This window comes from Aptenodytes forsteri, unplaced genomic scaffold (assembly GCF_000699145.1).
Source record: "Aptenodytes forsteri isolate BGI_AS27 unplaced genomic scaffold, ASM69914v1 Scaffold154, whole genome shotgun sequence".
Lineage (NCBI taxonomy): Eukaryota > Metazoa > Chordata > Aves > Sphenisciformes > Spheniscidae > Aptenodytes > Aptenodytes forsteri.
The window spans coordinates 1,366,159-1,378,767 of record NW_008794083.1 but is presented as its reverse complement, the minus strand read 5'-3'; the positions used below and the strand labels follow the sequence as shown (position 1 = coordinate 1,378,767).

The following is a 12,609-nucleotide window of genomic DNA, read 5'->3' as shown; positions in this document are numbered from 1 at the left end:
CGACCGGGCTTGCTGCAGCGCGTCCCGTCCCGTCCCGGGGCCCCCGGGGGAGCGGAGCGGAGAGCAGAGCAGTGCATCGGGGATGCTCCGCGGGCGAGCCCGCCTCAACGTGCGCTTTCTCCCTGTGTAGCCTTTGCTGGAGGAGGGTGAGCCTTGGAAGGAGTGTCAGCTCGTCCAGCAAGTGAGCGGCGAGGTGAGGAGAAAACCTTTCGCAGCTGTACGTTGCCCCCCGCTTCTTTCCCTCGCAGATGTGCTCCTTGGGTTTTCCACCTGACATCCCCTCCCCACCCCGCCACGCTTTTGCTTCAAAAAAAAACCTGCTTTCGTATTAGGAATAAAAATATTTGTATGGGGGAAAGAACCCAAGTGTTATTACTCTATTAAATAATAACAACCTCACCATCTAAATTTGGCGTTGGTAGTCTGGAACAACATTTGAGTGGGTGGCTGGAAATAAATTTCATACTTGAAATAGAAGGTGTAAGGGATAAAGCGCAGAGATTTTCCCCAGGATTTTTGCACACTGCAGTGATAACTTTGTATTTGGTAACCTGGTATGGCATCAAACACATTCTTTGTGCAAAACCCCTCAAACTGAAAGCTCCAAGATGAAGAACACCACCTCACACTTTGACCATGCACAAGTAACTAACCAGATTACCTAAGACCATATCATTCTAGATGGGAAAAGTGCTCTTCCTCTTTCCAGCGAAGCAATGGAAAAAAATGTGTTGAGTCTGTGTATGGCTTCTTACTAATGCTGAATAACTGCACGCAGGTTGCATCTTCTTCCTAAAAAAGCACTATGGTTTTGAACTTCAGGTCACAAAATGGATTCAGACAAACCAGAGGATCAGAAAAAGTGGCAAAAAGAAAAGAAAGCAGGATGAAGTCATTTTCCAAAAGGTAAGGGTTCATGATGCGTGTTTGTGTAATGGGACAAAGGGCAGCATCCAAAATGCTTTCCGATGACGCCCTCTTAAACTCTGTAGAGATGTTCTTTAGCTTCTTCGACAAGGTGATAGTAAAAGGGTGTTACTGTTAAAGTTTCAGTGTCCCTATGTAATTACGATTGAAAGAAATTAATAATCTTTTCAGATGTCTGTAATTTAGGAGACCAAATTTCCCTATATTTGTATTTAACTGGAACATTCTGAGGAATAAAGAGAAGAGTGCTTTCATCAGAGAGATCAATAGCACTTGAGAGCTTTTGACAGGGCCTGCACCACTATTTGCAAATTTTCAGATACTGGTGGCTGAGAAACAGTTTTCATGGTGGATATTGGGACAATAATAGATGTGATACGTACATTGAAACAAATGCTCTGTGCTGTTGGCTCTTCATTCAGAGGGTGAGTTTGAAAATAATCTATTTGTAATATAGATTTCAATTAATGAAAATGTGTTTGGATGGTTATTTTAAAAATTACTACGGGGGATTTTTAAAACTGAATACAACCTAAATTGAACTGTTTTTAAACCAGATTTAGCTATTGTGAAACCTTTGTTCTATACTGTTGACCATTTAAATCACAACATAGAGAGGTAAGTAATTAGCTGACACTTTTACTAAATAGCTGTTTCTTGTTCTCTGAAGAAAAAAAATGTGAATAAAGGTGTATTTCCAAATGCATTATTAGAACTATGGGGTTTTTGCTTGCTTTGATTTTACAAACAAATTTATAATTACTTTTTTAAACCCTTGTTACCTTTAAAGGATTAGAATAGCAGTGTGTTGTTTTGCTGTTCCGACAGTGCTTCTAGAATGCATGATGAATCATTGCTGTTTCTGTAGCCAAATTCTTCTGATAGCATGGCTGCCAACTCCTGGGATGCGTTGCCTTAGTATGGGCATTGCAGTATATGACAAATGTCTGCAAAGTGCATTGTTGTGTGTGGGTGATTTACCAGCTCCATGGTGAGTTAAAAAACCACCAGATAGCATCCTTTAATTCACTACTACTTTTATTTTGTAACTGGAATACATTGTTTAGGAAAGATGTTCTTTGTGGTTGTACTTTAGAATGACATGATCTATACAGAGATAGCATAAACTGTTGCACCAGATAATTCCATTTCTGTTTATATTTCCGTATGTGAATGTTTGTTTGCATGTATGTGTAGCATTTGTATTTACAATCATTTTATGTTAAGGTGAAGAAGAATTTTTTAAGTTAAAAAATGTATCATCATGTGAATTTGTGAGCAAAATGCATTGACGGTACAAATAGCCCTAGTACAAGCTACAGCCTGCATACATTTTGAAGTAATTTTTAAATGGTACAAATTAGGTCCCCTGCTACATCTTAATAGTAGGCTTAAAGGTACCTTATGCTGTTACACCCCTCCTCATCTCTTTTTATAGGGGAAAGCTTCCTCAGTGCAAAACCCCTTCGTACCAATAAAATTCCGTTTCTGTTTTGGGGGTTGTTCTCCTCCTGCTGCTTCAAGGTTTGTGAGAGAGAACTTCAGCATGTAGGCTTGCCATGTTAGAAATGCAAAACCTAATGCGTAAACCTAAGATATACTCACTGTTTCTTTAAACGGTAATTCTTGAGTAAGGTCTGTGAGCAGAAATGGGAGTTAAAATTGAAGCCAAGAATACACATTGTCTTCTAATATCCATAAGATTAGTAATTCTTGGAGATTCGGTGCAGATTCACAGCACTGCATCAGCAGAGTACTTAACCCCACGGGAAGGAAAAGGCGTAACAATAACCTTATGTTTGGTAGTGAAATCATTGACTAGGCACCAAGGGTGGAATTCTTCATGTTCCTTATAAGTTTCGTCATTGCAATGGTGACTTTTCCAATACAGTTAGAGATGAGAGAAGAGAAAAAGGGCGAGGGACCTCCCTGGTGTTGGCAGAGCTTTATTGTATTACTTGGTTTCAGAGTTGGTTACAACTAGGTTTCCAACATGGACTTTTTACCAGTAAGTGTGGATGGTTCTAACCTCTGTTCCACTAGAGTTCTTGATTTTTAGCTGTGTCCGTATTGGCTTGTAGCAGAAATGGCATCATATATTTTAAGTACTTCTTGGGGATAAACAAGAGAACAAGAAAGAAAAAACCATGTAATGGAAAAGTAAGGCACCCTTGAAGAAAGTAGTAGAGGTAGGAATAAAACTATGGAGTGAGAAGAGGGAGGTGAGAAGCAGAACAGTAAGAGAAGTCAGAGAGCTGCTATCAGCTCTTATCACAAGTGTAATTAAAATAAGAATACTGACGTATTGTGCTACATCTAGAAAACTGAGCTTTGCGTTAATCTTGCTTATCCTTTCAAAACAAGCACTAACTTATTAAATGTAGCTTCTAAACTTTCATGTGCCTGTGCTGTCCGATTTTTCCTCTATCATTTTTTTTCTTTGTGATAGGAAGTCCTATTTCTAATACAAGATGGATGACTTTGCTATACTGAGACACCGCCAAATCAAAACAACTGCTTCTGCATCCAAGTACAAAATCTAGGACAGAGAGATAACTCTGTATGGAATAAGTGAAACAGAAATGTGGAGGAAAGGTTGCTGACAACTGCCGGGGAATTGCTTCTTGAAAAAAGTTGCCTTCTAAACAGTTAAGTTTGTAGGAGCTGACTTTACATATGCATATATGTATTTAAAGAACACTTGAAGATACCATGTGCTGGATAAGAACTGTGTAACTGGTAGCAGTAATTGCACTCAAGGGGCATATGAACTAGTGGGGAAGGTCATGTAGAAAGGTGTGGTGCTGCTCTCCAGTGTGGACCCACACACAATGGATTACAGCACTGTAACAAATACCATGGGTGAGAAGGTAACTAAGGGTTCTTGTTCTTTTGTTCTTCTCTCTTTTTCTTTGAACTTTTTTCCCTTTCAAACCTTTTTCTTACTCTGAAGTATTTTATTTTTTCTTAGCAGCTTTTATTACAATCTTTCCTTTCTGCTTCTCTTTTACCCCTCTTTTCTTTCTCTGTTATCCTGTCTCCCTCAGTCACCTTCAGTACTGTACATTACTTTCTGTTTACCTTCAGTCACTTTTTCTGTTTTGTAAGCTATCTTTTGCTCACCTTGTTTTCTGTTTATACTACCCTATAGAGACTTTTCTTATGATACATATGCATGCACATACACAAGTTTAAACCCACTCACCCCTTGCATTTCTGCTTTTGTCAGCCTTCCTATTCTCATGCATTCTTTACTCCTCATTTAATCTTACACTGTCTCTTCATCTTGTCATTTAGCTGGTCAGCATATCTAGCAATCAGTATGTGTATCAATACAGGAATGTTGTTTATGTGAGAAAATTAGAGAAGGTAGAACAGAGCTTGGAGAGAATTGGTTGGTTAAAATTAGTGTTGTTTTATGAAGAGTGTGATAGAAATGCTAAGTGTTGTTATTATTTTTGTTGTTACGCTGGACTGTGCCTGCTTGAAAAAAGATTCCGTTACCCATGCCAGTGCTGAGTGTTAGTAAGAAGAAAACGATCTTTCAGTCAGACTAGTGGAATTGTAAGCATGCGACCTGTATCCACTGTGGTATTTGAGGGGAAACATACCTTTTTATTAGGAGACTAATTCACTTTTACATGAGTGCAGTGTTAAAACATAAAAGCTGCTTTGAAAGTATTCCAGTGGTAGAAAAGGTGTCGTAGGATGAGATACCAAGGGTACACAGTAGTTAAGGAGAGCATTGAAATATGTGTGTGTATATACACTATATATACTAGGTAAGGAAGATGATTTGTGCAAATTACCAAAATTGCATTTGTCTGTTTCAGTGTTAGTTTGATTCTATACTGAAACTTTGAGGAATAATTCAACTTTTCCAGAATAATTTCTGCTGCTTTGTCAGAAATACTGCTTTCATGTGTTCAAAGTTTGTCTGCTAGTTTACTAAAAATGTGATTGTCTTTGATTTTTTTCCTATTGGTTGTTGCTATTGATCATTCTTCTCACTCCAGAGATTTACAATTGTCAGCATTTAAGCTCTGTTAATAACCTGAGCAAAAATTACTTTGTTGAAATAGCTGTTAAGTTTCTAATAAAAAAATAAAAAAACAAAACAGTTGTGATATGTATGACTAATGCTAAATGCTATAACTCTTTTGTCCTTTAACAACGAATTCACCGGTGTAACTGAAACACAAGAAACAAAATTTGTAATTCATTAAAATAAGTTGTGGTGTTATACTTCAAGTAGAAAATGTTTTGAAGTCTCAGCAAAAAATAGGTAGGGAGAAGAAAATGCAATGTGATAGAAGAGAACTTTTAACTAGGGAATTTATTCAGGATGATGTGCTTCTGCTAATTCAGGTAAAGGAATATGAACATATAATGCATTAAAATTACTTTAAAACTTTAATTACCATGTATTTTTTGTTTCTCAAAATGAATGTTTTTACTTGAATGTGCCAAACTGAGAATCAAAGCAAGGATCAAATCTGAAATACACCTCTTGAGCTTGTGCACTGTGTAGTGCTTAACAGCTAAAAGAAACATGGTAAAAAGTCCTAAAGCGTTCTTCAGAGAGTGTTCAGTGGAGTCATTTGGTATACCTTACCTTTCCAAATTCTGTTAATCTCACAGAACTTTCTAGGAACCCTGTAAATGTATTTGTTGGCCTTCACTGATGACAGATAACATCTAATTCCTTTGGCAAATAGGGATTCGGATGGAAAATTTTATACCCACCTCATGTACAAGAGCTGAATTGCAGTAAATGTTGTTAAGCTGTCCAAGAAATAGAGCCTGTCATTTTAAAAACCTTTCCCCTGAATACATATGAATATAATTTTAGGCCATTAAAATGAAACACTTTCAGCATTTAGTTTTCCATCTCCGTAAAAATATCTGTATTTATGGATTGTTTGGAAACTAATTGTACAGCTCAAAAAAAATATTATTTTCTAGGATAGTGCCGCTTCAAAGTTCACTTAAAAAAAAGAGGATTTTTTTGTTTACCCATAATAATAATTTTTAAAAAATTAGTCCAGTTCTGACCTCAGTTTCAGCTGTATCTTATTTGCAGTAGTGTTGTGTAAGGATCTTAGTTTCCTTTCTAATAGCTCCCATCTCTATTAGCAAGGAAGTGTTGTTGCATAGCGTATTTCACATTGAGTCTCCCAGATGGATATTATTATGTTGTCAAAGGGTGAATTTTCCTATTAGGCCACATTCAGGACACATTTTTAGATCAATGAAGCAACTTACCATCACACATATTATGATGCACCCTCTCCCTTTCAGACTCTGAGATGACCAGTTCTAAATTAGGAGAACTCAGGCCAGCATGGCCATGTGTTGAAATAGTTTAAAGTTTACAGATAATTACATCACTGTTAATTATAGCAGTCCAAGCCAGCAGCCATCCTGTGCAGTGAAAGATTAAGGTCACTTTAATGTAAAACACAAGGTTTGAGCGGGAAAGAAAAAGGCAGTTTTAGTGGGTGTTTTTTTCCTTTTGATTTGTAGGAAGAATTAGTTACACGCCTGTGATGGAGCACTATTTGGCAATCAGTCTTATTGGAGGCATTTTAATGAGGCGATGTTTGTGCATGTTATCATATGATACTAACAAGATGAATTACATTACTGGGTTCTACTAACGCCACTAACTTTTCAGTCTGCTGTTGTTCCTAGTTACAAAGCCCTGTTTTTGGTCGTTGAAATGTGCTCCTTTGTACCTTAGCTTACAAATACCTTTTGTCTTTAATAAAACAGGAAATGGAAAATGTGAGAACAGTTTCATTCTTTCCAAAATAACAGAAAAACAAAAAGCATTTGATCATTTTTAGTACTTCTCAAATGTCTGCCTCCACCAGTGTTTATGCAGTGAATTCTAAGCGGTGATGTAGTGAGTTTTAGGAGCCGAAAGAAGGCTGGCCCTGTCAGGGCATTTGCAACTGGAGCAACTTGCTACGTTTGGAAAAAAGTGGTACGCTGCATTCAAACACTCCATAAGTTTTCTTCTACAGAACTTCCAATAGATTTTTTATTAGTTGAGATTATACACTTGTGCATGGCAGCTGAATAATCCACTTGATTTAAATGTCCCCAAGTTCTTCTTGATGTGATTGACTGTAATGACTCCGAAGGAGGTTTAATGGTCTGCTGGCTCAAACGTGTGCTTTATTTCAGTCTTACATGTGTTTTATTTCAGTCTTACATTTATTACGCATTGTCAGAAATAGGCTTAACCATTTTTTGATGACCAGTCTTAGCTATTGTCCTCATTCTGTGTCTTTTTTCAGTTTAGATTATGTTCACATACTGTATAGTAAAAGCACACGTATAGGAGTCTGTAAGTGTGGACATTGTTATGTAAAGAAATATTTAAGCACAGAAGGTGAAGGCTAGACCTTTTACAAAACCGATTAAAAAGGTTTTGGTAGTTCTTAATTTGCTTTTTGATGGCCATAGTACTAAAAGTAGTCATGGGTACAACTTGCAATACTGTCATCCTCTCCTCTGCTTCCAGCCCTGCCAGGAAGCTCTGTTAGAGCGGGAAGGTAGCTCACTGTTAAAAGCAAATACATTCTTTGTTGCTTTAATTAAACAGACGGGATTGAATTCTTAAAGGTGTGTAAATTGTACTATACCCATTTGGTCTGTTCTGCATATATTTTCTTGTGTTACTTTTCTTGTAGGCACAAATGGAGTGACTACTTAAAATTGTCTAGTTCCTCTCATCAGACGCTTCACTTACCGGTTTTGTGAAACCTATACCAACATTTGAAACTACACTACAGTGTTTCGACATTAGCATGGATACTTATGGGTATATATATAAATATATATCTATATATATGCTACATAAATATAGAAAATATTCTGAACTGATGGATGAGATATAAGACACAAGCTGTCTAATATCTGTCGTTTTATTGGGACTGCAGTCTCACTATGGATGAGTGAACAGAAGATATTTTCCTTTTCTCTTTGTACAATTAAGCAAAGTTCTTATCCTACATTGAGCTCCACCCAGGCAGCCTCCATATCTGAACAGCATTCTTGAAGCACAGGGTATGATACTTATATTTTCCGGTTCTGATTCACAAATGATTGCCAGTGACAATTTGCTTAATAAGGTACAAGAATTTTGTTGTCCTCCTGCGCTATAACTGTGTTCTAGTTAACAATCATTTTTCAAGAAAAGCTTTTATTTTTATCTAGAAAAATTGCTGATGGAAAAGAAGCTTAGGCAATTATGTTGTTCTGTATGTGTCTTTCTCCCTTTTTCTGCCTGTAATTTAGGCATCCATTGGGCATTTTCAATGAAACTTGTTAGTGCTCTAAATCTGCCATGTTCCTGTACGAGATGCTGTGGGGAAAGCCTGCATAAAGGCAAGGCAGAAGTGTGAGCTCCATTATTTCTGGGAATCTTAACAGACACATGAGGGGGAAGATGTTATGACTGTCACAACTACAGGAAACATTTTTATTGACACTTTGAGCCTATGAGACAGTTTGGTCATGAGACACAAGTTCCTAAGCAATTGGATTTCTTACTTTTGCTTCTCACAGAATTTAATACTTTGGTTTTATGAACTATGTCCTACGTACTCTACAGGTCGAATGCCCCAAATGCGGTGAACACCCACGTAATGAATTTGCCTTACAGTTGGTTTCCTTCTTCACTCCTAACACAAATACCTGAGAAAAAAGGGGCTTAGGCCTTAGCATGGAAGACTGATGAGTGTCTTATGTTCCCTCATCCGTATTGCAAAAGGAAATGAAATAAAGCTAGAGTGTATTAAATGTTTCCATGCTCAAGTTCCTGTTTATTTCAAAGAAAAGATGACCAGCTCGGTGCCAGTTCTGCAGTAACTATGGTTGTCTTGTTTTTGTTTAAATTCGAGAGATTTCTTTGTGTTTTGGCTGTACTTCTGACGAATTCAGTGAAGCTACTCATATATTTAAACGCTTTGCTGAACCAGGCCTTAGTCATTCATCCTCAAGATCTTCTTTCCAAGTGACCACTTTTCTGATTGAAGAGGAGATTTGACTTCTCCTAATTGCCCGGAGTGCTTTTTACTGGGAGATGTGGTGTGATTTTTTTTTTTTTTATATATATCTTACAGTATAGGTGAAACCATTGTTGGGGGGAGATAATACTTGAGGGAGGATAATTGTAGAATTCATTTGTCTTAGGCTCAGTTTCCTTCTATGAGCTGCAGTTTCCCCTCCCCTCTTTTGCTTGTTAAAGCAAAAGTAGATGCCCTTCTGAGCGTATGCCAGTTTATAGTGTGAGAAACTCACAAGATGGAATTCTATGTTTATCACCCAAATTTACCTTCATTGTGGCTTGATAAATATGGCCTGTTTTTTGACAACAGGTGTTACCCTGAGTAAGCCTTTTAGGTTTTCAAATGCTTATTAAGAAATAGAAGGAAGTAAAAAGTTTTGAATTTTATCTTTTGCGGAGCACAAGCAACACAGGCATTCATATTTAGGAGAAGTGAATGCTTGAAGAGACTAGGAAACTGGGGAGAGTGATTTCAGCTTATCTGATTTTATAGATGCAGATATGTGAACAGAAGGTGCATTTTGAAACCTTTTCCAATCTAAGTAATTAATATACCATACTTTTGTTCTAATACACCCTCTTATTTTTTGTAACACCTTCTTTGAAAAACTACCATGCTTGTTTATCAGCACAGGAGAGGAAACATACATGACAACAAAATGCTTTTCTGTGTTACATGTATTGCTCCTAATTTTACAGCAGCTTGAAGTTGCAGGATTGAGTTGTATAAAAGTAGCTGAGAGATTCTAGACATCTCAGAACATATTACCTAGTAGTGCCAAGATACAGTTTTAATGCAACTGTATGTTTACAAAGTGTCTTCTACTAAATGATTGCAAAGTGCTTTTTTTATGTAAGGACCTTATTACTGTTGCATGAGATACCTCAAAAACATGTAATGTCTCTCTTAAAAATTCTCTGTCCTTCAGACTTGAAATCAGAATATCTTGATTTTACAGATGGTAAATCAAGGCATGGAGATGCCAGGTAGCTTGTCCGAAGATACCTGAGAAAGTTGGGCAGGGCAAGGAAATGGACTGAAGTCTTCGAGTTTGGTGTCCTAACACAGACCTTCACCTGAGGGCTCTCTGGGTTATAAATACCAAAGAATTAAGCCACACAGTTTTCCATGAGGCAGTGTCGTGGTTTGACCCCAGCCAGCAGCTAAGCACCACGCAGCCGCTATCCCAGCCAAAACCAGCACAAGCACTTTGTGCTGTATGCGCCAAAGTATGGAGAGGTTGGTGATGTTTTAACCTGTAGCAGAGGTGGGAACAGAAGCTAGTGCTGTGACTTCATCTCCCCAGTAGTACTATGAAAGGCACAGTGCATATAGCAGTGTAACTGAAAAGATGAACTTGAGCATGGGAGGATTCGTTTCATCAATATTTATACTGCAATAGAACATACTTTCTAGTAATGAATTAGGGCTATGGTTAGTGATTTCTGATGGTAAGTATCAAATATAAGTGTTGGCTTTGACTGTATTTTAAAGGATAACAATTTAATAGACGGCTATTTACCTTTTTGTCTTTGTCTAAATGAGTGTATGCAGTTCTGTAACTTTTAACACAAAAGGGAGAGTAGAATAATTAATAAAAGCTTGCTAAATCGTGTTTTTCAGTGCAAGTAGTTTTGATCGTAAAACTTTCAGGCATGGTATGATAGGGTGTTGAGGGCATGATACTTAGTTTAGAAGCCAGAAATGTGCCTGTGTGTTGTGTCTGCACAGCATAGAAAGAGGTATGATGGACAAGTCTGCTCCTGTCTTACTAAGCTGGAAGTAGTGCAGAGCTGGAACCTATGATAAAAGAACAATTGCATACATAATTCTTTACTATAGAGGTATACTTCTCCTAATGATGTGTGCTGCTTTGCAACTATGTAAGACAGAAATACAGAGTTAAGTATCTTGCGTGAATGTCCTGTGTAGTGATCTAGCCTTCTGGTATAAAGTGGCATGTAAGTAAATATTTAACGACTTATATTTAATTAAAAGTATCTGGTCAGACTATCAGATTCTCTTTTGGTTTGTGAGGGACATAGGGACTTTTTCTGCAAACAAGCCATTTTGTACTTCCAGGGTGTATTTCATATCTTGGACTTGTTTTTAATCTGTTAAAGCCTGTGAATGTCCTGTATAGGAATTTGTTTGAAATGTTTTTAAAAAGGGAGGTTGTGTAATACCAATGACCTAGATGGCGTGTAGATGCTAAGTCTTTTCATTTGTTTTCTCTTGTCCAGAGCATTGAGACAGGAAGCATGCTAAGAATTATTTTTAGATTTTTAAAAGTCAACCTTGATTTCCTCATGTAACAGTAATCCCTTGGCTAGGCCTGAAAGCAATATTGTTTACTCTTCCATGGTGCCATATGCTTGCAATTTTTTGCTTTATTTTGGGTGCCTGTGTTTTTTTACAGAAAGTACTCAGAAACTTCCATTTAGGATTGTCATACTTGAACTGTTTGGGTATAGAAGAAAGCGCTCCCCGATGTATCCATGATTCTTCTCATTGTGGGTCTAAATCAAACACAGTGAGTGGTTTGATTTATTGCAGTCTAGTGAGATGATCATGTCTAAAAGATCACTTTCTTGCTCCATAATTGTGTTGTCTTTATGACATCACATTTGCTGTGACAGAAAGATGGCTGAGCAATTAGGAATTCTGGTTTCCTTCTTAGCTTATATCCTGCTTATTTTCCACCTGAGCATTCAGCTGAGGAGTGAGTTATAGGTCCCAATGCATCTTTACACCTAGGTCATGGCGCTGCTGCTGCTTTAGTTGATGTGTCCCTCGTTTTAAAATAAAGAGAAATTGGGTGCATCAGTGTGCTTCTGTAACCCCTACCGTTGCTCCTCATTCCATTTCCAGCATTAAAATCTGGGAAACTTCTACAGAGATGTTGTTTTAAACACGCATAGACTGCAGAATTACTGAAACTTACTATCCTTTCTTCTACCACACAAATGAGCTGTGCTATATAGAGAGGGTAAGCGGTTTAAAGTTCTGCATCTTTGTAATGTAAAAATATACTTAGCTAAGTGTTTTGTTACTTGTCATGCCAATTTCATGTTTATAAAAGATGCTGAGATTGGTAGATGTAGTGACTGTTAGAGTTCAGGGAGTTCCTGTTTGTTGTTGCTGGTGTCAGAGCAATGACTGATGGTTTCAAGTAAGGGAATTGAAATGTTAATTGTTCTTTGTGCTAGACATCAGCTTTTCAGTATCTTACCCATATTTGTCTTGCGATACAACTTGATGTTTCCAAATCATATGCTAGCCAGTGTTTGACTGTACTCCTTTCATCAATAAAAAGCTAGTGGTTTTCAGCTTATCTCTTCCTGAGCCATCTTCATCTGAATGTTTTTATTACCCTCACAGCTTAGAATATGGTAGCCAAATGATTAATGTGTTGTAAAAATGTCTTTTCATGACAGAATAAAAATCCCTTGTGACTCAACAAATCTGCTAGTGAAAAGAGTTACTTTTGAAGACTATTGTGTGAGTTTTACCTGGCCATAACATTGCGAGTATCTGTTAAAGTTTATGAAAACCTGATTATGGACGTAGAAAAATGAACTCTGGATTACTCACCTACAGA

The 12,609-nt window shown here is 37.4% G+C and overlaps 1 protein-coding gene across 1 annotated transcript in view; it reads left to right on the top strand.

Annotated features, from left to right (window-relative positions):
• Positions 1–12,609, top strand: part of CUNH9orf3 (chromosome unknown C9orf3 homolog) — a 200,152-nt gene that overhangs the window by 118,405 nt on the left and 69,138 nt on the right. Inside the window, exons 11-12 of the mRNA XM_009273058.1 lie at positions 131–193; positions 823–906. Coding sequence (XP_009271333.1) covers positions 131–193; positions 823–906 — 147 coding nt within the window. The remainder of the gene's footprint in view (positions 1–130; positions 194–822; positions 907–12,609) is intronic.